The 25059-nt window shown below is 37.7% G+C and overlaps 4 protein-coding genes across 8 annotated transcripts; 2 read left to right on the forward strand and 2 right to left on the reverse strand.

Moving 5' to 3' along the window:
* Positions 1–3835: 3835 nt before the first annotated feature.
* Positions 3836–6646, reverse strand: LOC145907900 (coiled-coil domain-containing protein 166-like). The gene is made up of 8 exons (XM_082995002.1): positions 6226–6646; positions 5922–5975; positions 5765–5819; positions 5544–5688; positions 5235–5314; positions 4680–4856; positions 4314–4426; positions 3836–4154 (listed from the first exon to the last, which is right to left on the reverse strand). Exons 1-8 carry the CDS (start codon positions 6372–6374, stop codon positions 4019–4021), a joined length of 909 nt encoding a protein of 302 aa, XP_082851128.1. The 5' UTR covers positions 6375–6646; the 3' UTR covers positions 3836–4018.
* A 241-nt stretch (positions 6647–6887) lies between these two features.
* On the forward strand, positions 6888–9099 carry LOC145908688 (ADP-dependent glucokinase-like). Its single transcript, XM_082996010.1, has 3 exons — positions 6888–7201; positions 7265–7881; positions 8000–9099. The coding sequence occupies exons 1-3, from the start codon at positions 7061–7063 to the stop codon at positions 8673–8675; spliced, it is 1434 nt and encodes a 477-aa protein (XP_082852136.1). The 5' UTR covers positions 6888–7060; the 3' UTR covers positions 8676–9099.
* Positions 9100–10308: 1209 nt separating this feature from the next.
* On the forward strand, positions 10309–19436 carry LOC145909266 (protein sel-1 homolog 1-like). Of its 5 annotated transcripts, none has more exons than XM_082996612.1 (18): positions 10309–10464; positions 10686–10814; positions 11092–11247; positions 11765–11851; positions 12114–12313; positions 12411–12551; positions 12889–13061; positions 13633–13795; positions 14214–14409; positions 14727–14878; positions 15240–15443; positions 15751–15920; positions 16319–16448; positions 16837–17002; positions 17282–17441; positions 17765–17972; positions 18346–18470; positions 18950–19436. In XM_082996612.1, the coding sequence occupies exons 1-18, from the start codon at positions 10404–10406 to the stop codon at positions 18960–18962; spliced, it is 2634 nt and encodes an 877-aa protein (XP_082852738.1). In that variant the 5' UTR covers positions 10309–10403; the 3' UTR covers positions 18963–19436. The 5 variants fall into 5 exon arrangements, with proteins under 5 accessions (XP_082852738.1, XP_082852739.1, XP_082852740.1 ...); XM_082996613.1 differs by having other exon boundaries at positions 12892–13061; XM_082996614.1 differs by having other exon boundaries at positions 11104–11247.
* On the reverse strand, positions 19312–23078 carry LOC145909267 (pancreatic secretory granule membrane major glycoprotein GP2-like). The gene is made up of 8 exons (XM_082996617.1): positions 22837–23078; positions 22266–22462; positions 21832–21980; positions 21341–21471; positions 21016–21127; positions 20551–20736; positions 20017–20204; positions 19312–19681 (listed from the first exon to the last, which is right to left on the reverse strand). Exons 1-8 carry the CDS (start codon positions 23018–23020, stop codon positions 19497–19499), a joined length of 1332 nt encoding a protein of 443 aa, XP_082852743.1. The 5' UTR covers positions 23021–23078; the 3' UTR covers positions 19312–19496.
* Positions 23079–25059: the final 1981 nt, after the last annotated feature.

Genomic DNA, 25059 nt, shown 5'->3' on the forward strand with positions numbered 1-25059 from the left:
ACGTATCTTCGGTGCCGATGAAAGCTGAAAAAAAAATCCCGTTCAAAGTTTACTCGTTTAAGATTTCTATTCAATATGAAAAACAACAAGCTCTACATTACATCATAGAATACTAAAACAACGTAGAATAACCACTGATCTGTGAGAATAACGCAGTAATATTACATGCAATGGCATGATAGGCAAGATCGCTGCCGATCACAGCTAAAGTATCGCGATCATGAGGTTTTCAGGCTTGGCAGCCTAGGCAATGCAGCCTAGCTGGATCAGCCACATTTTCCAGACAAGTCGGAGCGAGTTTTGAAAAATCAAGCTCCCGGTGAGGTTTTGAACTCACGACCCTTGGCTAACCAGGCCCAACGCTCTACCAACTGAGCTACAGGAGCTCAGTGGTTTCACGGGGAATATTGTGGCCAAGCCAAACTGCAGGCAACCGTCACATATACGTAGGGGATCTCGAAAGTTCGGTTTGCCGAATTTATTCGGCCGAAACTAAGGTTTTTGTAATTATTCGGTTCCGGCCGAATATTTTTGCAAAATTCGGCCGAAACCGAAACTTTTTTACTGCATGCAACACTGATACACAAAGTTTAGAATCATTGTTTCAACTGTACTAATTTGTTTTATTTGGTAATTGTCATCGAAATTAACTTTAAGAAGTTGGTACAGCATTCTTAATATGCCAATAAAAGGCTGTGTGATAGGATCAGATCAATTTCAGCATATGTTTTGTTTAAATTTATTGCGATTTTAAAGAGATGGACACCAAAATTAGTTTCGGTTTATTCGGCAACTTTTGCCGAATATTCGGTTTCGGCCGAATAAAAAATTTGCTGTTTCGGTGCATCACTAATCTCTACCACCGTATCCAATAACGCAGTAGCCTACTATTACATGCAACGGCATGATAGGCAAGTTCGAGAATATGTTTTATTATTGTATGATTACATAGCGATTTTCTTATATTGTCCATCATTGCCTCTCTCGACACAATTTTCGCAGAAAATTACATTTTGTGATTACAAACACATGCGTTGACGTGTTATTTCCCAGTTTTATTATTTGTTTGGAATAGGTTTGGATACAAATATTCCGAGTTTGGTAAAAAGACACGTATTCTTTATTTATACATAATTACAGCTTAGTGGTTAATTCTAAGATTTTTTTTCTCTATTTGTTTGATAAATGTAGGAAATTAAATAGAATCCGTGATACTAAGGGAGGTGAATAGGCCTATATCTCAAACAAACGACTTTTAGGCTCACAAAAGCTATTAGGTGCAAACATGAAATATTTATTCGTGTGGTGTAGTAAGATGGAAGTCCATTCATCTGTGTGTAGAGCTACGGCACATAACAAATTACCACTACACCCCTTGTGTTCATTTAATCATCTGCTTTCTAATGTCCATCATTGACATGCATATGCTACAACTTCCGTCATTCGCTTGCAATCGTTCATTTAAATCAGCGGTCACTAAACTACGCCCCGTGAGGCTATTTCATCCGGCCCGCTGGGCTTCCCCGAAATAATGGTTTTTACACGCGTGTTGATCGCAACTTAAAACAGGTGCCATTGCGATAAAGCGTAACTATAACCAAACACCACATACCACCATGCTTTTTTCGGTGTCCAGTATTCCTTCTGTTTGTCACCACACTGGCAGATAAAAATCGTTGTTTTTTTATTCAGCGTTACATTTTAGGCACAGATTCTGCTTTCGACACTGAAATTAGGAAAAGTGCTTTTAAAACCCTTTTACAATGAGCCATTATGTGAAAAGTTATATTTGTTTGTATTTTTTTTGTATTGAATGGTTATTATACCGATCTCCATTACTCACATGTAGCCTAACCCTTTGTGGAAAAAGTTTAGTGACCCCTGATTTAAATGATGCTTCTGCTTTCTTTGTGACGTCTGAAAGCCTTTGGATTCGGTCGAATAGTGAGCTGTACAACCTACCTAGAATTAGACAACATAATTTTGTAATATCCATACTTTATGATTTTCTACACAGTTAAAGGGTTAAAGTACATAAGAAACGTACAGCTGTATGCCTATACGATACCACTACCATATATGGCGGAAGCGTTGTGAGCGAAAACGAAAACAAAGAGCTGGCCTATACTTCCTCGATACCGAGCGGATGTCCTTGCCTAGGTGGTATATACATCTGTTTATTTATTTTAATCACCGCTCGTTCCTGGTACGCGTTACGCATAGCAATTATGCTGCGTGTATGCTGAACCACGTGGCACATTTTGCGAGGTTTTTATTTTATGTTATTATGTAGAATTCTACTGCTTTGAGCCGTTTGCGCTCATGGTAATGCAACATTAGCAAATAAGAAATAGCGGAAGAGAGATGCTTCCCGGCAGTTCTCTCTTTTTTGTGAATGTGTCTAAGTGTGGCCGACACGGTTTCTTCTGCCAAGCAAAGTTCCGAAATTTTGTTAGCTCGTGACAGTAACATATAAAGTTAAAGCAGGTTTCCTATAGTATACGAAACTATATATGCTCGAGGTATTTGTCAAATTTATTTTATATATAGAGAGGGATATATAGGCTATACCTGCGAGTATGTAAAACATTATTTTTGCCAATAGTCATCCAAATCCTGTTGAATATATTTATCTGAGAAAGTGAAATCATTATTTTTTTCCTTATTAGTTTCGCTTCTACAGGTTAAAAGGAAAGAATTATAAATGTAGCTACGAATACCAGTACAACGATGCTACCATTACTTTCGATAGCCCGGCCTTTGGCGTTGGAATACGGTCCGTGGATTGGAGTGATGTTCTGTAACCAGATTTCGTTTGTTCTCGTCGGATGGCTTGCAATACGCATGTTCAATTCCTTATGTCGCCAACCAAGATTAGTGGATATCAAAAGCTCTACTGGTGTTAGCAAAAGAGCTAATATCGTGAGATGGATAGCACTTTTCGCAGTCCTGGCCTGCATCGTAGTGGTTACAGTCGATACTCTTCTGTACCTTTCAGTCTATTCCTCTCTAACATTTTCGTGCAGTGCACTGGAAATAGTCGTTTTCGCATCACACCTTTTGTCTGGCTTCCTTATGCTAGTCTGCTCTTGGCTTGGACAGTCAATTTTGTACGAAAACCAAGCGCTAGATGCGATAGCTCGGAAACCGTGGATTCGATTTTTAAACGCCACAACCATCATGTATGCCATGATATGCGCGGGACCTTCGGTGATCAAATTTGTGCATCACGCGTTTGTAATATCGAGAAACCTGCCTTGTGATCATTTGACAATTAGTATGTTTATCCAATGGCCTGTACTTCTTCTCTCATCGGCCCACTTTATCGGCTTTGTACAAATACTAGTATTGTATGTCGTGCCGTTACGTCAAAAGTCAATCAAACATGCTCACCCTGATCTCATGAAGATTTTCGAACAGAATGCAGTTTCCGTGGCGACTGTTCTAGTTTTCTGTACCCTGTGCGTTTCTGTTCTAATAATCAACGGTGGTTTCGGTGTATCCGCTTACGTCTATTTTGTGCCATTGGAAATCACTTGGATGTGTACGGCCTATTGCGTCGTGGATTCGACGTTGAAAAACGATAAATTTTTACGGAGCCAGAACTGATTTTTAAATTAAATCGTGCATATTCTTAAAACTTACATTGCTTGAAAACTAGAAATTAAAAAAACACGTTACTTTGTTTTATATTGTCGCCTTTTAATGCTGGTCTGTAGGAAGACCTGTAGGTACATCCTGCGTACTGTTTTGTGTTTATAGCTTTTTTGTTCAAGCGTTATTTTAGTGAATGGTGTATAATAAAACATGTTAGCTGCTGCTATGTCTTGTGAAACAGGTTAACAGGTTTGTATTTGGAAAATACAGCGAACGAGGCCAAAAATAAACTCAACATATTCCAATCCACATTGGAAAGCACCAAAACATGTAAATTTGTCATGCTAAGTGGCAACCAGAATGTACATTACAAATAAGGAAATAACATCATACAAAAAAACTGCAAACTGGTGACCCCTCCTCAGGTAAACACGTCCGCGTTAGCGCTTTCCAGTTTTTTCATGATTCTCTGCTGCCTTTGGCCGCGCAAGAGTCTGATATCTTCACTGTATTGTTTCTCCCTTAGTAATTCTTTTCGTTGTTCTTCAAGCTCTTTCCTATAATTCCGTCAAAAACACATTTATTTGTGCAAGGATACTTTAAGTACTGTTATGCATGCACAAAATCTTCCTGGAAAAAAGGTCTGAAATGTTACATGCACTAATAAAGGAATTACAATTACATAACCATGTTGCGGAGATATTTTTGCCGTTTACCTATGTTGATTCAAAATCCTGCTTCTGTTAATCAACTCCAGAAGCTCGGCACGCAGAGCCCGGTTTTCTTGTTTTATGCTCTCTGCATGCTCGCCAAGGCATTTTACTGCTTTCTAAAATAAACCCATTAGATCTCAAAATAAACCCTGTTTCAACCCATTAGATCTTAAAATAAATCCTGTTTCAACCCATTAGATCTTAAAATAACCAGTTCCGTACATCTATAAGAAAGTTTTATTGAACAGACTGTACCTTAGTCAAAGCTAATATGCCAATCATTACAAGCAAACCTTTCAAAAACTGCTGTGAAGTTCAGATATTAGATTTGGCATTTCTATTTCATGTAAATAACTGCAAAGAACGTACCTTGTTAGCTTCTTTTGCGAGTTCCTTGATTCTGTCTTCCGATTCCTCAGTGTAATCAGACTTTTCATTCAGAAACTTGGCTTTAAGTTGTTGTATGGTGTCTGAATGCTTTCCCCTCATATGCAAAACTTCTCGTTCCAACTGTTTAATTCGCTTCAGTTGTTCATCTCTTAAATCCTGACAACAATAGTCATGTTTATTTGCGCAGAATAAGACTACAGCGTAAATGAGCTATACACGCAATTGTTAAAATATAGCATGGACACCGATAAAACCTTAGAGCGGTGTGATAGTGGGGCTTATTTCCCACTGTCAGTTTAAACAGAATCCTCATTTTTTACTGATATTTTAATTTTTTTTAATTCAGAATTTTATTATCGGATTTTCACTATGTGTGTAATATTTTGTTTTTTGACTTTTTCAACAGCAAGGTATGACCAATTGTCAATAAGTGTACAACACACAGTGAATACGGAACATAACATTTATTTTTCAACTACTTATGTATATTATGGTGCCGACTAATTTATTCATTTTTTCTGTTATTTTTTTTACCCGATATTCTGCCAAATCTTGGTATTCTTTTTTTGCTTTGGTGAGTAGGTTTTCCTTTTCAAGTAGACTCGCTTTGAGTGCTGGGGTTTATATGAAATAAAGTATAGGTCACAATATTGTAATAATATATAAATAGCTTGGTTGTGGCAACAATTACCCCAAGTAAAAGGCACGTTAATCTTTTAAATTACTGCCCTTTTCACAGTATTTATTACAAGTATAAAAAAATTTGGTTTCCATTGTAAGTACAGACCAGATAAATATACTGAACTAGTGGTTCATTTACAATTCTCTTTATGCATAACACACCTGATTTTTTCTCCTCATAATCAGTGAGCATAAGTTGCTTTTGTCTATTGATTTTTTCCAGCTCCCTCTGATTTTGGTCACTTAGAGAAATGATGGCTGTTTGTCGCTTATGGGTTTTCTTTGCCATGTATGACATGTACTCATGCTGTAGTTAAACATTTGTTTTTGCCAAAAAATGTCATACTGTGTTTTTGTCATTCAATGCAGGGTTTTGCACTCACGCTTTCGACTCTTGTTTGTTGTGCCTCTGTTTGCAAAAACTCATTTTCCTTGCGCCTATTTGTACAATTGTGTCAAGTAAAATAAGTTTGCCGTGGTAAGTTTAGTTTTGTTTGATTCTATATAATTCCAAATAAACATTAAAGAAAAAAAAGATACAATTCATCAACTTCTTTTTTTAGTCTGGAAAGGTCACTTGTCAAAGTGTCAAGCCTATAAAATAATAAGCAAAATACAATGAAACAATAATGTATAAAATTATATATAAGCAATGAGTATAAAATGACTGTGTTCACTATGCCCTATAATTTCAAGCCAGTTGCTTTATTAATTCAAATTAAAAGGCAAAAAAGTTTATGCTATGTTTGTGAAGACAACATGATGGAAATTATAACTAAAAGAAAGGGTGTGCACTTTGGAATTATGAGTAACAACTTGAAGTTTATGGAATTTAAAAACTTGCTCTTTTTGTAATAGAACTTCTCGATCGGAAGGACCCATTGTGTCCTCGATTTGTATCGTCTCTTCTCCACCTTCAGCAGGATCAGGGGCTCCCCCTCCAGCAGCTGCTTTCTTCTTTCCTTTTTTGCCCTTTTTCTTTTTCGGTGGCATGATTAAAGAATATATGTAGCAATTACCAAACTATCTGAAGCGAGTAAGCAATTTATTTATTTCCCCTCCTGAAGTAAAACTACCTTTTCACGTATATAGGCTACGTACTCCGAACTGTCTGCTGTTTAAGGCAATAATATATAACTACAGTTAAACTTTTCCGCTATGCTGGTAACTTTAACCTATAATACTGTAAACTTAAATCTAACCTTTACCTCAACAGTTGTAAGTATGGATAGAAGAAACTGAAGAAACTATTCTGTGACAACATGTAAGACCGATGCAAAGCAGAGACTGTCCTCCATTTTCTTGACTCGCCACAATAGCAGGGACTTCCCCGGTGACCATGACAACAAGCAACAAAATACAGGAACCTCACATTTTATCAAAATTTATTGCATTGTCAAAGAAAACAAACGGTTTAATATAAACATAGATCAACGTTTTATGCGTCTTTAATGGCCTGCAAAATGTATTTGTAATTTATCCTACATATTCGTATTTTTTATTTGTTGACAAACGTGTTTAGTCATGCGTCCCGACAAGCGATTTTTAGGAAAGGGTGTGGTGGTTTGAAAGTTTATGCACGTTTGCATTTTTTCTCTGTGTTTTGGGTGACTGTCTTTCCGGTATTGTTCTTAAGTGCACTCTGTGCTGTCTTTTGTACATTTTTCGTTTTGACAAACATGGACTTCAAGGACTTAAAGATCGCTGCATTTCTGGCCACTTTGGCCGTGGCTGTTTTCTTAAGCGTGCGCAACACACCACGTGATGTAACGCAGGAAATCCCAACTGTTTTGGAATCATTAAGGATAACAGAAAAACAGGTTTGATTGATAAGCTGATATGGACAAAAGTACGAATGAACTACTTTAATGTTATTGTATTAGTTTCACCTCCTAACAGCACCACGAGTTGCTCTTGGATTTGCTGGGTGCATTGACATATTTGTTGACGCTGTTGCATTTATGGAGGCTGCCAAGATTCAAGCACCCCCTTCTTCAAAGCATCACCCCTCTACAAGCAGCCAGAAAGATTTGGCTGAAAATTTCGCTTACTTTTTCACTGAAAGTGCAGCTGCCACCAGACACATGTCAAATCTCGCCCTTTATAAAGAGCTCATAACTATAGCAGAAAGTGTAGAGGGTGCCAGGTTGGCATTAGGCTGTGTGGCACCGATAATTGGCAACCTTATGGCAAAGGAAGGAGCTGAGGTTGTGATAGGGGCTCAAATTGATTCAAAATACAAAAAGTTTCTCCATCCCAAGGTTTCTCTGCAGGGGGTTGAAGGTGTGGATGAAAATGACATTCATATCATAATGGAATATAAGACTGGGGATCGATGGGGAAAGTACAAAGCTATCAGGGCAAACCGCTATGTGATACAGTCAGACTGGTTTAATCCTAACATCTATGGGCTGGAACCATTGCAAAAAGTATATGAGGAGTTTAAGCCAAACCTGCTTGTTTTGGGTGATTTTCAGGCAATGGATCACTTTCCGTTTGAGTAAGCGTTGTTGTTTTTATAAACGGTACATGCATTTTTTTGGTTTGGATCTGTATTTTTCTCTTTTCTATTTTTGTTTTGCATTTTATTTCTTATTAAAAAACTTGTTTCATTGCAGAGAGGGTGTCAGAAAAAGACGTCTTCAAAGTGTTGAACAATTTTTGCATGAAACCTCAGAACATGGTGTATTGAAACATTTGGAATTCGGATCCTTTGTGGATAAGTCACTGCTTTTGGACCTGAAACTTCACATTCTTCCCCACATCAACTCAATTGGAATGAATGAACAGGAATTACCCAATTTATTGAGTATAATTCAGCATGGCAATGTAACCAATAGTGCTGAGGCATATCCACGCACAGCTAAAATATTAGACCAAATACGATTGGTTTACAACCTTTCTTCTTTGGCACATGGACGACTGTCTCGCATTCATGTTCACACATTGGCATTCCAGGCCATTTTGACCAAAGAACAATCGCCATGGAAAAACAGCAAGCAGGCAGCAGCGCATGCTTCTTTGACCGGAAGCAGATATATATCTGGAAAGGATTCATTAGATGTAAAAACTTCCAAAATGCTTATGGATGAATCGTTTTCAACTTCACTGGACAGCAAGGTGGCACAGCGAATTGTTTTTGACATAAGCAACCCAGTATCTTGCTGGAAAGAACAACTTGATGATGATGTGGTCAAAATATGTGTTGCACCAAACATGGTTTGCACTGCTGTTAAACAGACCTGTGGTGCAGGCGATCACATATCTGCAGCTGGTTTAATGAACCAAATTTAAAAGTGATTTCAAATGTTGATGTCCCCTGAAATATATTTTTAATCATAGTATGTCAATTCCTTGCTTTGACCATCCAAATGCAAACAAAACAGTTTACTAAAATGCACTTTCATTATAACTGGTATGTTGGTAATTTTGTATTTTTGTGTATTATTTTACCTAAGACCCATGTATGTATGTTGTACCCAAGATTTGCACACATGAAGCACTAATTTTATCCAGATCCCTTAGAATATTTTACCTCCTATGTGGATCATATATGTTTCTTTTTGTTGCAATATTTTCGAAGAGTGTTATTTAAAGGATAGTATGAATTATAAACTATTTTACAACCGTGACATGCCACTTTCTGCTCGAAGGCTTTAACTTCCTGTGACAGGAAACCAATGACTGCCTGCAAATTTACAACTATGCATTTCCAAGTATGCTTTTTTTAATTTGCATATTGCTGTATATTGCCATGTGTTATTTAATATTGGTGTGAAATCGCACTGCATTTAAATAAACTTATTATGTCTTCTCGAACTATGAAGTTTGAATATTCCATTACTGTGGTTGTCCTGTGTTCATACAACTAAAAATTTTTGTCTGAAAGAATGCAATAAAATTGTGGATTGCCAAAAATCCATTTAAAAACTACACAAACCCCTCTTTTGTGAAATAGTCCAATTGTAAAGTAGAGAATTGCTCACCTGTGCAGTATGTTGCTTTGTTTTGTCAAGGTTGCTGAATCAAATCATTTGAATTTGCGCAAATGACGTTATATGCTACAAGATTAGTAAACATTACAGAAGGTAAGACATAGGCACTGATAAAACCTTGTGTTACTGTTGTGGAGCAAGGCGTCCATTAGAACGTTATTTCCTCACGGACCCACTCTGTCAAAGCCATTAGAGCTGACGTCGATGCAAGATACAAAAATCACGCTCCCATCGAGATTCCATAGTAGCCAATAAAACTCAATCGGCAGGTAGAGCAAGAGAGAAACCCAATCGACCTATTACATCCGTCGGCAATCTTTCCGATCAGAGGGCAAAAATCAAACTCGGGATTGGGGAGGCTATACTCCCGCCCTTCACATCCTCATAGAAAATGTTACTGCAAATAGTGCTACAATTACAGCTAAAATTTGTTGTTTTAAAATATAATTTCGTTCATTACACTAGCAACGTTTTTGTCTGGTGCAAGGCCTTCTCCTTCTTCCAGCGCTCGTGTTGACATATTGCTAATCAGCCACTGGAGCAAAATTACCCGCTTAGTGTGGATATGGAACGACGTTTGCTGCGAGAACAACAACTTTGAAAACACTTAAATATAGTTATTGTTTCCACATTTTTGGGAATCATTTTCTTGTACTACAAATTACCGGCATTTATCCAGTTGGTAGTGCATAAACGCTGGGACCCAAGCCCTGGTGCACTTGTAGCCAATTAAGCTGCAGTCGTACAATAAGAACACAGGTAAAATAATATTTCTAAAAAAATTTTGCGCTAGATGGTGTATCTACCCTTTATTTTTATTTTTTGACGCCTTCGTTTGAAAACGACGTGTCTTTCACGCTTTTCTTTACGCTTGACTGGTGATGCGTGGCAGTTATGGTAAATCCCCTTCGAATTATAAAGGGAACTTGTAAGTTTGATTGACACCCAAGAGCAAAATTATCAACGTTTGTTGACAAAGTTTAACACCGGAACATTGGAATTTGAACAACTTAATTTATTTGCAACCATGAAGCTATTAACGACTGCAGGATTCCTTTTCCTTCTTGCCATCTCATCAATATCAAATGGTTTGTATTAATATTGAAATTTACTGTGGAAATTGTTTTTTCGGTAGCACAACTGTAAACTTGTAAGGTAATTTCTTTTTCAACACTTATTTTTGCAAACCTCTTCTACAGACCCTTTATTATGCAGTTGTTTAATTTGACAAATAAAAAAGTAAAATACAACTCCATTTTGGTGCCCATTTTAAAAATAAAACTCTACTTTGAAACTCTTTAAATATCAGGTCAGCAGCAAGAAACAGTCCAGACAAACCGTGCACAAGACACAAAAACAGATATTTCAAAGGACGACACCCAGAGACAAACTGATCAAAAGCAATACGACAGCCATTCTCAACATAGAGACTCAAATGGTATATATGTTGTGTTTATTTTAAGAAGACTTCCAATTTTTCTAATAACAAGTTATTGTCATGCAGTCTGGGGTTATTTTTTTGTTGAAGTTACTTTACATTAACTATTGCCTAATTTAACAACTGTGCATGACATTTTTTTTGAATCGATCAAATAGTTAAAGATAAAGAATTTGAGCAGTTGTAAGTATGTGCAAAAGAATATACTATTTTTTTAACTAATTCTAAATACCTCACATTCTGCTACATAAAGCTGTCAAGAATTATTGTAAATCAGATGCCCTAATAGAAGAATTGGGTGGAATTGACGATTCTGGTGATCTGATTCAACCAATTCTAGTTGAAGAAACAGAGAAAGGTGATCTACCAGTTGCTAAAGATAAGTTCATGACAAGCAATGGTGCCCAACCTTCAGATACAACACAGACATCAGGTATTACATGTTGGTGGTTTTATAGTTAAAATTATAGTGTCTATATTTTTGTTAGAACTTGTGATAGACTGTTTTATGGTGAATATACATATAAGTTATATTGCCATATGAAGCATGTGGTAAAATGAAACATGTAAATTTAACATGCTTTTTATACATGGTTTGTTCATGCAAAGTATGTAAGCTCACCTATACTCAAGATAGGAGCAATGTGCAGCCAAAAAATAAAGACATTTCTTAAAACTTGGGACAATAAGTATTTTTTTAAAGACATGTCTATTTGAAATAAGTTCAGGCCCGTTACTGCTGTTGTGCTGCTTCAGTCAACTGCCATAAACTTTCAAAATAACATATTGGTGAAAATACTTTGGTGTGTCAGTTGTGTAATGTATGAGTTTCAACAAAAAAATCGTGCATTAATGTATTTGAGAAGTCCTTGTAGTTATGTCATGCAAATTTTCTGATGAGATTTTCATCAAGCTAGAATGCACATATATATATAAGTTGTTATGTTCAGATGGAAAACAAAAAGCTGCTGTGGCAGAAGCAATGTTTGATTTTACAGCTGATAAAACAAGTCAGGATGGGACAAAAGATCCAACAGGTGCTTAAACACGATTCCAAATTCTAATGATTTTATTGTTGCAGCAAGTTACCTTTGATTATAAAGAATTTATATATACTTTTCCGAAATCATTCACACTCATTTGGATTATTTAAAATGGTGCCTGGATTATTTCAAATAAAAACAAATTGCCAGACACACTAATTTTACCAAATTGAAACATAACCATTTTGCAACAATTGTGCAAACATTTATGCCAGTTTGCAAATGTGTAACACAACAATTATGTACCTATGTTTAGATCAAACACATCAAGAACAGAATACACAAGAATCGACGCATGAGACACCACCACAAAGGACCTCTCAGCAAAAACAACAAACCAATGAACAGCAAGAACAAGATGTACATGGACAAGGACTGCACACTCAACATGAGCATCAGCAACTCAATCCTGCCCAACAGAGAATACTTCGAGAACATCATGCTCTTTTGAATAAGGTAAGTGTTTCAACAAATAAGCAACCTTTGTGCAAATGCACTCAAAGTACTATATTATTTGCTAATGGAGAAGCAAAAAGTAAATACAACCTCTCAGCAAAAACAACAAACCAATGAACAGCAAGAAGATGATGTGCACGGACAAGGACAAAACGGACTAAACACTCAAAATGAACATCAGCAACTCAATCCTGCCCAACAGAGAATACTTCGAGAACATCATGCTCTTTTAAATAAGGTTAGTATTGCTCTGAATATATGCTTGCTGCAGTGCCCATTCATTAGGTAAGACAACGACTAATGTACAAGTGACCCAAAACCATTTTAGGTTTGTGGTTACCTTTTATGTTAATTTTTATATATGTCTCTTTTGCTCCAATGCACCTTCTTGCAATAAAAACATGTAGCATATATAAGCCTATCTTTAAGTTGCATACTTTATACTGGTTTGTGGCATAACACCAGCACAAAGCAAGTGAGGACATAATAAACTGATCTTATAGCATGTCTATAGCTTTCATAGCATTTCATATCAATATTTTATTGACAAATGTAACAAACGCTTAATTTCTTAGCAGCAAGCCTCGGTTAAAGCAGCCTCACTCACACCAACACCACCACCCAAAACTGAAGTCGAGTTAACTCCTGAGGAAAAGCAAGCTGCCGAGAGACAGAAGATATTGGATGACCGATACCATGCTGGAATGAAAAAGATCAACTCCTCCAATGTCAGATCGTCCATCATAGCGTAAGTTGCCTTATTTGTTGTAGTGCAGTTGTCTTAAGAGAAAGCCTGAGCAAATTTTGAGGTGTTTCTCTCAAGAGAAATCTCGCATTTTTATTGCTTACTGATAGTGTTCAGAAATTTATAAGCAATGAAATACAAAAATGTATGTGTTGTTAAAAGTTGTGATATACTTTTTTCAGTAACGTTCTGAAATGGACCCTTAAACAATCTAAATTTATGCTCGACCATCTCCAAACTCGTTGTCTGGCTTAAGGCTACAAGGTTATTTTAAAATTAACTCTCTAATCATCACGTTCACACATCGTAAATTGGCATTATATTTTACTTTTTAATTTTCGTGCGTCTGTTTTGCGTAGAACTAGACAGAAGCTCATGGTTCTAATTTTTTTGTTACGGGACCATAGGGTTCTACGTAAACGCTGCTGGTATATTTAAAAGTTGTCCAGTCGGGCTACTTCAAAATATTTGTACTGTAATGCCATGATTTGTTTTCGATAAGAGCACTTCCTATCAACACATATAAAACTATTACGTCACAAACAAGTGAACAAATGCCCTACTTTTTTTGAAGGGGTTTTCAAATTCTACGCGAGGTCGCATCGGAGGGTCACGCGGATGCAGAAGTTGAATTGGGTTTTGGTCATTTATCCGGAGTTTACCTTCCTATGGACATCAAAGGAGCAAAGGCCATTTTTGTTAAACACGCAGAGAACGGCAACCCAAAAGCTCAGGCGGTAGGCACCTTTCTTATTGGTCGGAATGGGCACGTTATGCTCTCTACTTAGTAACAAATGGTGCAAAAAGGGTCAAGAACAAGATTTTACCTTAGGCATTTACATCATTACATGGAATACATACATATGAATAATAACACTAAATGGTTATTTACCTTGTATAAAATTGTTCTCACCAAAGCTTTTCTAATGACACCTCGAAACCAAGGCTCTGTCTGTACCTCACTAGGAAAAGGTTATTTACCTGTTTGAAATATTAATGAAAAGGCAAAGTAGATACAAAAGCGGTACCAAATCTGACGATTGCGTTGCGTATAAACAAAGTGATTTGAAATATTTCGTATGTTGGTCAGAGTCATCTATGGCTCAACGATAAACCTTCGTACCAATAAAGCTACATCTCCTTTACTATTTACAGGGTTTAGCATTTTTGTACGCTACTGGAATCGGAACGAATTCAAGTCAAGCGAAGGCTCTCGTTTACCTCACTTTCTCTGCACTGGGCGTGGATCCCATGGGTCGCATGATGTTGGGCTATAGATACTGGGCAGGAATCGGGGTCACCAAGAACTGCGAAGCCGCGTTGACGTTTTACAAAAAGGTTGCAGACGAAAGTAAGTGGTTGGTTGCCCACAAATAATAACTTTTCGATCAAATTGATGCTATATCATGATATATCATGGACAACGTCAAACAAACGACTGAGGATTACTTGCAGGAATTGGTAATACTTTAATATGCGGAAATATGCTCATAATCCAGCTGGAAATCTATAGTGTTACGTATGTGTACACTGTACCAACGCAACATCGTGACTTTGAACCGACTGTTTTCGTGCAAATACACGTGAAAGAACATTTTCCTGCATAAAAACAGCACAGTCTGCATGTTATCGACACAAACCCAAAAATATCGCCGATTATTTTTCCAGTCGCCTCGAAGGTGTCCCTTACTGGCGGAAGCATGTCGACCCGTGTACGTTTGCTTGACGAAGAGGAAAATCCAGGTAATTCAGGCAGAGTGGACGACGACCTCGTCCAGTATTACCAGTTCCTCGCTGACAAAGGGGATGCCCCTGCACAGGTTTGTGTTTATTCTTCAATGGTGTGGTTATGTCGTCGATGGAGTGATTTGGCTAAGATGAAACCTCGAAATTGATCGGAATGCATGCTATCGCTGACGTTTGCTAACATTGGGCCTTAGATTGAAATAGAATCGTGTGTTTCGTGTGAAGTTTTTGACGATTTGTGGCTAAGCGATTGGTAAATCACTTACGAGTTAAAGACATATTCCTGCTTGTTAGAAAAAGATCTTTACAGCATATTTAAATATAATATATATATATATATATATATATGGATCTATATGTATGTATTATATTTGAACGTTTTATGGCCTACGACCAATAGTTTGCAATCACATTATAAACCAATTTATCGCGCAGGTCACATTGGGCCAACTCAACTATCAAGGTGGGCGCGGATTTGAACAGAACCGACAGAGGGCGTTCGAGTACTTTGAAAGGGCCGCTAAAAGCGGCAACGCGAATGCGCAAGGTTATTTGGGTAAAATTTACGCCGAGGGCTCGGAGACGGTCAAACAAAACAATGAGTCTGCAATTCGATACTTCAAGCTTGCTGCTGACCAGGTAATGGTGATGATAATCTCGTTAGTTGCGTTAGTTACTTAATATTATGAGCTGTCCGCGGAATAGCATTGCTAGCTTTTCGCAAAAACACCATTCAAGCAGTTTAGATAAAATTTTGAAAATTTTTCGTTCTTTTCTTCTGGCGCAATTAAACGTACACTTTTATTCGCCGACGTTCCGCTTGCTGTTCAACTACGCTTTATCAGGGTTTATACGTTTGATTGTGCCGGAAAAACAGAATAATTAAAATACAATATGCCTGGCAGCAACACCATATTTATCAAGTATTGATATGCATTCCAACCAGGGCAATCCGATTGGTCACGCCGGTCTCGGTCTTATGTATCTTCATGGCAAAGGAGTGAAGGTGGATTACAACAAGGCCTTCAAACATTTCCAGATATCTTCAGACCAGGGTTGGGCTGAAGGTCAACTTCACCTTGGGAATATGTATTTCAACGCACAAGGAGTCAGCAGGTGTGAAATCCTTGCATTAAACCGTTTTTATACGAACGGCTTTAATTACATAAAGTCCTGTCTTCGATTTATTCCACCACGTACGTTATCTCCAGTGGGTGAAGTAAAAATGAACGAAGGCTTGTATTCATAAGTCAATTACAATTTTAATTTTATCCTTTTTCCACGATTTTTTTAATTATTAAACTTAACTGAATTGGATGAAGGTTCTTTTAGGATTCAAATAAGTTGTTTTTTTCTTGCACGTTATCTGAACGTAGTACTTACTTTTGAAATTTTGTAATCCTGCCAATGGGGTACGTTTTTATATGATGAATTGTAAATCTTGTACTGCATGAATGCGGTCTTGTCGCGTTTCGCATACAGTTTGATGTATTTTATTATAATTATTCTCACAGAGACTACAAACAGGCCTCTCGTCTTTTCAACCTTGCAGCGCAAAACGGCCACTTGCTTGCGCTCTACTACCTCGCAAAGATGCACTCAACCGGAACGGGAGTCGCCCGTTCATGTCGCACAGCAGTGGAGGTAAGCAAGTCTTTTATAATTGAAAACGATTTTTCCATTCGAGCGAACATATGCCATGATTCGCGAAACGTTGGTGAATAAACGTATACGTTTTCTTGTGCTAGAAGAACAGACTAAGTGAAATTCAATGTGCCTGGCGCAACAGCAACACAATTTGAATTGGTGAACAATCTTCAAATCTTCTTGTGTAAGACATTACCGGCAGCGAGATTTTTAATATTTTTACGCTATTCACCCGTCAGAGTACTTAATACTAAAGTATATGCATAAAGTCAGCGTACGACTCAACGCCTAATTTTTGACCAAGCAACTTTGTCAATTTCGGGTGATTTTTTTTCTCCGACATATTGTACCTAATTCTTAGTGTTCTCTTGCGTTTACCTCATAGCTGTACAAGAACGTGTGCGAGCGAGGTCGGTGGTCGAGTCAATTGGACACCGCTTATGCGCAGTTTAAAGCAGGAAAAGTCAATTCTGCTCTTTCCCTCTACCTCCTGCTTGCGGAACTCGGATACGAGGTCGCGCAGAGCAATGTGGCTTACATCCTCGATCAAGGTCAGTACAGTATATTTATAATATGTGTTATGTCAAGTGTTTAAGATTGGAGATGTAGGTTTCTTATGGTGACAAAGCTTTTTCAGCCTCGATCAAAGTCAGTACGGTGCATGTAGGGTTACCATACCGAAAATGTGCTATTTTCCAAAATATGCTTTTTTTGCGAGCATATATGTCTCAGAAATTAGCACGCAGCTAACTAACGTTCAACATCACTGCTGACTATTCATTATTCCTATTATAAATTCACACGGTTAATCTAATTCTCTCTAATTATAGATATGTCGAGCTTGCTCAACCAAACGTACGCCCGCGCGCTCATCCACTGGGACCGCGCGGCATCTCAAGGTTACGTGGTGGCTCGTATCAAGCTAGGGGATTACCATTATTACGGCAAAGGCACGGAGGTCGATTACGAGGTCGCCGCCAACCACTACAAGTATGTGTGTGGCTGATGTAGTGACGTGCCTGTTCTGTGTTTTGAGTTAAATACTGTGGATCATAAACACTACATGGTCCGTTTAGGCATTTTGTAAGGCTGCGGATTTTCGCTTTTAAGTACAGTTTTGGAGACACTTGAATATAAAAAAGGAAAAATTCCTAAGGGTTTTTTAAATTCCTCCAAATACAAATGTAACACTTTAAGAACATAGTGTTTATGCCTTTGTGGTCCACAGTATGTAGCTTCTGTTAACCTGTTGATAATCCCTTGAATACAACTTTGACATACCATTGCACAATGTTAATGATCTACCTTCATAGAGAAGCGAGCGATTCCTCCAGCAATGCCCAGGCTTACTTTAACTTGGGGTACATGCACGAGCAAGGGCTGGGAATGAAACGGGATATTCACCTTGCAAAGCGGCAATATGACATGGCGGCCGAAGCCAGTCCTGATGCCATTGCGCCAGTCACGCTAGCGCTCTTGAAGTTGGGATTTCTCTACGCTATAGAATTTATACAAAACCAGGTGAATGACAATAATTGTTTGTGATTTTGCACCATTTTGGTCTAAGTTCATTGATCCAATCGCACAGTCATAATAATTCCTGTAATAATTTTTTGTTTTACATTACTTAATTTGTATGATTGTTTTTCCCTTGTAGATTATGGTAAAAAGTAATTTAAAGGAATTAATTTGCCTTACGGTATATACGAGTATGCGTAAAATACGAACGATTTAAATTTTTTTTGTTTTTCTACTTAATAATAAAATGTGCCTCATAAAACATTATGCTATCTATCCGCATACGCATCACACTGATTCAAACCCTCTATAAAACACAAGACTTACAATAAGCTACACAAGTTGATCACTTACGTGAAACAAATTGTGATTACAGCAATGGTGGCATACTGTATCTTACCAACGTGTTTCTGCCAACCTTCCAGAAGAATGGGATTTGTACGTCATAACTGTGCTTGCCCTCATGCTCGGTTTCGTCATCGCCTTTCGACGTCAGCACAGGTGACGTCATTCATGGCTTGTGTTTTAGTCATTACAACTTACCCCGCGGGTCGACAACGATTATTTTCTTTTCTTTAATTGGCTTCTGGGCGTGGTGAACTATTTATCGCCTGTGCGCAATTTGGCCCTTTTTGTTACTTGTATTCTTTCCTCAAAGCGCGGAATTAGTTAATTCGTCAAAGGCATCCTTGAAGATACCCAAGTGAAAAACAAAGAAAATCGTGCTTTGGGTTGGTATCACTTATAGTGGGCTATTCATTTCAAATGCTTTGCCCGCGGAAACCTTTTTTGACCTCCCTGATAAACTGTGGGGACCGGGGCCCAAATCGGTCAAATGTGCCATGGTAATCCACATTTGTGGTAGAAATGAAAATTTTGCTACAAGTTACATTGTGATGAAAGTGAGGGAAAAGTTGGGTGGGTTTAAGGTGGTCAACACGTACTGTTAATTTAAACACACAAATATATTTTGTTTTCAGGTTGCATACATAGATGGTCGCGTATAATATCCATCTGAACAAGCAACGCACAATTACATTTAATGCTTAGCAGTAAGATTTATGTGTTTGTGTTATCTGCCTTTTATGGAGTTCTTCCTTGTGCTTTGTTATATGTGCGTGGCATATTGAGAAATAATACAAAGGTTTATCGCCATACATGTTCTATGTGATTCTTTATAATTTAAAATTACGCTTATTTGCTGTAGTTCGGCTGACAAGGAATCAAATTTGACCAAAAACCTATTTGTGGCAAGTTTTGTCACCAAAATGAGTGAGCAAGTGCTTTTAAATGTCAATCTACTTTGGCGCAGTAACAAGCTATCCGTGTAAGTTTTTCCACACAATGAACAAGCACGTGTATTTCGTAAGCGAACAAATTTAAGGGTATTTCTGCTGGTTCACCGCAAAGCGCAGAATTCGAGCCTAATAGGAAGGTGTCGCCTATTGTCCAATGACACAGAAGTTTTTTTTAAAAAAAAAAACGCAAAAAGCAATGAAAAAAATGGCGATTAATAATAATAATGTACTACGCCAATGGAAGCTGACTTTCTCTACTAATAGTAGATGTGATGTTTTCTTCCGTTCGCCGACGTTTTCTGCTGTTTTGGCTTCTTCTGCAGCTGATGTAAACAGCTACAACCACGACGAGGAGAATAAGCCCAATCACCAGCACTACGCCAACAACTATAAGCACTGTTGAATTGCTGCTCTCTGTGAACAATGAACATAGAATGTAAAAATACACTTTTTGGATAGGTGGCAAGATGTTATTTGTCAACAACAAGCGAAAAAATTGGAGTATGTGTGCCTCATATTAAGCAAGGTGAATTTCTCTGGAAAAATTTTCACGCTCGAGTAAATTTTGTCATTCTGTATCTTTCCAAAACTGTTTCCCTTAAATTTACTTCCAATGCATTTGGCAATATGATTTTAGAACTTGTCGGCTACATCACATTTTTCTAACAACAAACTCGGTAATAATATTACACTCTTCTTAAATCCTTTATTGTAAATGTAAAAGAAAATGGATATAGTCTTATGCCAACCTTCCTCTATAATATCCTCGTCATAACCATCACCGTCTACGTCATACTGGTTTTCTTTAGCGCCACCTTTCGGATGTAAAAAGCTCAGCCAGTCGTCGAGAAAACCTGGCTCCACAATACGGATTACGTCTGAACTGATCATCGTACTGTCTTCATCCAAGCGAGCTTGAATATCGTAATTCACGTTTCTGCAAAACCAAGGCTGAGATATTAAAAATTGAAGTTGTTCCTAAGATTGCTGTGCACGATAGTTTTTAAGAGTGCAAATGGTTCTACAAAAATTTTGAAGGGCGATTATTAATTAATGCTGTAGACATAATTATCTATAAGTAAGCTGCAGACGGGACCTAATAGGTAAACATTATTGCTTCTGTTGCTTTTACATATAGTAATCTTAAGTTTGGATTCACAGGAAAACTCGCATATACATGTTTTATTCTTTTAATTACGATATAGTTTCAAATTGTAGCATACTCGATCAATCCTATACAAAACCCAATACATCTGCACCAAACACCACCCTAGTATTCTTACCGTTTATGTCGTTGCTGATTCTCACACGAGCATATATCGGGGTGGGCAGTCTTGTTACAAACGCTCACGTAGCAGTGCAAGTAGACCGCGTCCATACTCTGACTCCACTTGAACATTGTAAAGCAGAATCGCGCTTCACTCTCATTACCGTTGGTCATTATCACTGTTGTCGCATCCTCAACGCACCTCAAATGGAGCAACAGTTTTTAAAACTATAAATTTTTCTCATTTAACATCGAAGGCATGAGATTTTTTCATTGAAAACTTTGGACTCAAAAAACATTGACAAGTGGCGAGTGTCCGTATTTGATTTTTTCATTTACCACCCCACACTGAGTAATTTTTCTTATGGAATCTTAAGTGGATTTAAAATTCTTACTAAGCAGAATCCACTGCTTTTTGCTCTTTCGCATATTTTACAAACTGATGGAAAATCACTCAATACTTCTTTGCAGCTTAGCTTACTTGTTGTTGAGTAAGTTGTGATATTCTCCACTACCATCTCTGTTCACTGATGCCCAACACCGAAGCATGGTCAGTGCGAGATCTTGGGGCATCACATTCACCAAGGTTTGTTCTGCAAACAGAAATGTAGTATAACTCCAATACCGGATTTACTTATAATTCTGATAACAAAAACACCAAACAAGGTACGGCGTCACATCGTTGTTTACCGACTCTTGCAATAGGTTGGTCATAATGTAATGTCATAATACTATAGGTTGGTCATAATGTAATGTTAAATATTGTGGCAAACAATCAGCATATGTTTATGTCTGTAAGAACTTACGGACGCAAACTTCTTGTTGTATTGCAACAACAGGTCGTGTGTTAAGTCTCGTTAAACCGGTAAAACTGCTATTTCTGTGAAGATCCATGCGGACTGTGAAGCGGCCGTAACTCGTATCAAAATCAACCGTTCTGCAGCAAATAAACATGAGTTTTGAACAAAAACAAGGAATATGATAAGATCAAACTAATACATGGGTCACGGAAAGGTCATGCACAAAAGTGTTGTTTTTGTAAGATTTCAAAATGTAAAATCAGTGAAGCATGTCGCTAGCTAACCAACTTACTACAGCCTGTGTTGGGTTGTGGCCTAGTTACCCTTATTACGCATACCGCAATGTATACAGTGTTATTATAACCTTTAGACCTAGTGAACTAGACTACTGTTCACAGAAGAATAAAACCAGCTTTTGTGTAGTAGGCATTCCCCACAGCTGTTACGTCATCAAGACTCGGTGGTCTTAAAAATTCTCAATAAAAAATAACACTCACGTGACTGTGGGGACGACTGGGCCGAGCAAAACTTCATAACGGTCGGTGTAGTTGCAACGGAAGTCGACTAACACTAGGGGGCGCTCCACTACTTCATCCACTTTGTTCCATACAATTTGTTGACTAAACAGGTAACCGCCTTCACTTCTCTGTAATGGAAAATGTTACAGTTTTTCTGAGACAATGTTCTGGGCCATGCTGTTTTATAGCGCATTAATAGTAAGAGTTAAACAAAACAACAATAAATGTAATGAATCAAATTTTTTTGTGCAGAAATTTATTGATAGGCCACATATAGAATACACATTATCCAAACCATACAAACTATAGAAAATGACTAAACGTAAATCGTTTGATCAAACTGAGCTAAAACTATGACCAGGGATGATGTTTGCCAGTAAAACCATGGAAACTTATTATACACCTTTTCTCACCTTTAGTTTGATGTTGCAGTCTGTGAATGGTGCGTCCACTTTTAAATGATACTGTCCGTTCCGCATGACTGATATACACGCGGAAGACCCTTTAAAGTGGACAAATCTTGTGTCCACGTCCAAATTTTGTTCGGTGACAATCCGTTGATCGATGAGAACTTCGATACTTTTGTTGCCACAGCGAATTTTTGGGCCGGCTGCGGGCAAAATTGCGATTTCCATGTTAGTTTATTGCATTGTTGTGTGCACAACGACCTAATTTTTGTACGCTTTGCCTTGTGATTGCGAAAAATTGCAAAGTAAATATACCGAAAAACCTAACTTTGGGGTGTAAACATCCATGATATTACAATTTCAAGACATTCTAAGTACAAGCATATATTGTTTTGTGGACATTCACAGTACAGATTCGGCAACCCGTAAACTTCATAAAATGTTTAAGCAAGTAATAAGTTGGTGTCAGATAAATCGTCAATCACAAAGGAAATCCAGCCTTCGACACTAAAAGAACAGTTTTTTTCACGACAAATGTCAAATACGTTTTATTAACACATAGATCATAAATACTTACGTAAATCACAATAAATTCCCGCCAGAGAATCCGGGCAAATGCACGTGAACCCTAAGTTGCCACTGGGTTTTTCCAAACATATTCCAGCATTCCTGCAAGGGTTGGGTTGGCAAAAAAGCGCCAAAGCCGACAACTCTGAACTCATCAACACGAGCAGACTTATAAATACAGAAAAGCTGGCCATGGTGCGAGGGCCAATGTCGAGTCAAAATCCCTTTTGTTTTAGATCATGGTGTGGTAATTTGCCTTAAAGCACAAAATAGTGTTGAAATCTTGTCGTATTTACCGTAATTTTACCAAAACAATTCTATTGTCTTCTTTTACCTTTGAACTTATTACGAGAAGAATAAAAATGTGTTATACTACGTTAATGAACTGTACAAACGCTTTGATATTGACGCTACTACAGTAGCCTATAGCCACATAAAGGTTAGTTTGCTGGATAAACAGTTCCTAAAAAGGAATAAAGCCTGGGTATAAAAAGGAATAATACTGTGTTTTTATAATAATGTGCAGAAACGGCCACTGTAGCTTACTATAAAATAACAGTTCCTTAAATGACAAAAACTGCTACGAAAACCAGTTTACAATCCTCAGACAGACAACCATCACTGTGAACCTTCACGCAACCTCCCTACACAGTAATTGAATGAACGCAACAGAACATACTTTACGGCTGTTTTTATCATACTAGTTCATAATATCTTTATCTCTCATGCTATAAGTGTCAACCTGAACTTGTTAGAACGGCGCGTTATAGAGGATTGCGACACGCGCTAATCTTGTGCAACGACTGCCCCTAGGGCAAGGTGGCTGTAACGTTAACAGGCAAGGTGCTTTATTGCGACATTTTTCAAGCACAAATATTATACAGTACCATGCGTTTCATTATTTACAGCATAATGAAAAGCTTCTCGGCGACATCGTGCTGTAATGTTCCACTTTTTACAGCCTAGCCTCTTTTCTACACCTTGCTCTAAGTTTTTTCTTTGTGTTTACAATATCTGACTATACATTTTCCCATGCTTAAAAGTCTGTTAGTAATGCATCCTGCAGCTACCCTTCCCTGTTAAGAAACAAACACAATGATTTTGCACGAGCTAAATGCAATGTATGCTGGATGTACCTTGACTTCAATTGGGGACATTCTGATTCTTAATTTTATTTCTTTACCTCCTAGACCCTTAGTTATGCTGCTGCGTTCTAAAACAGGCCATACACATTCTTACTTCCTCAAGTTTCTAAACTATAGTCTGTTGGCATGCGACACCACGTTTTAATTACTGCTGCGTTCTGATAATGTCATACAACGTATGCAGCATGACCACTGTTTATTTTCCTGTTCCGCGCGACATCTAAAACCAGCGAAACCGGTTTAAGAAGAATATCCGCTCGACGGCAGCATGGGGCATTGCAGAACATAGATGTAAGTATTTGTAAAATGTTTTTAAAACGCACATTCTCAAAAGACCGAAAGAGGTGTTTTAATTATTTTGCCTGAAATGTTTTTGTGTGCTGTATTGTTTCCACGGCTCCGCTTCATTGGCTTATATTTTTGTCTAGGGAACTGTTTGAGGAAGGAAGTATTGCGATTTAGGTGTTTAACAAAATTGGTTCCTAAAGTGGGGGGGAACAACATTATAGTGGACAATAAGAGGTTTAAGGCATTGCAAAGAAAATTCGAAGCATGCCCATCACCAATACAGCATTTTATTTAAAATTGAGTCTGAATAATAACTACAAATGTTAGTTGCAAGCACTGGAATCTGGCCGTACCTGTGATATTCTGGTGGACAAAACAAATACCTTGGTCAACCATGTTTAATAATCTCCGGTCTACAATAAATATTATTGCTATACAAAAAATATATTACACTATAGGACCCGGGCCACTTCATAGTTTGTTCAATGCTCCACTCCCAGACTTGTTTTTCTTCCACTTAAATACATGACAGACAAAACCGCATGCTATTAATGTCTTGGATTTACTTGAATGTCGAAGTGCCTGTGAGCGTTTTGTTTTGCCAACAACAAAAAAGAAATCCATGGTTTTACATCGGAGTGAGCGAAAACTTTGCCTTTGTGTTTTTTTTACCATAGTTGGCAGTAGTTTGATGTACAATGTATAGACTTGAATAAGATCAACAATGATCTCGTTGGCGAGTTTTATCATATAACCTGCATTAGGAACGGGTGCACAAAAAGTCCCGGTTTCAAACACTT

Source organism: Ascidia mentula, chromosome 7, assembly GCF_947561715.1.
Source record: "Ascidia mentula chromosome 7, kaAscMent1.1, whole genome shotgun sequence".
In the NCBI taxonomy this organism is placed as follows: Eukaryota; Metazoa; Chordata; class Ascidiacea; order Phlebobranchia; family Ascidiidae; genus Ascidia; species Ascidia mentula.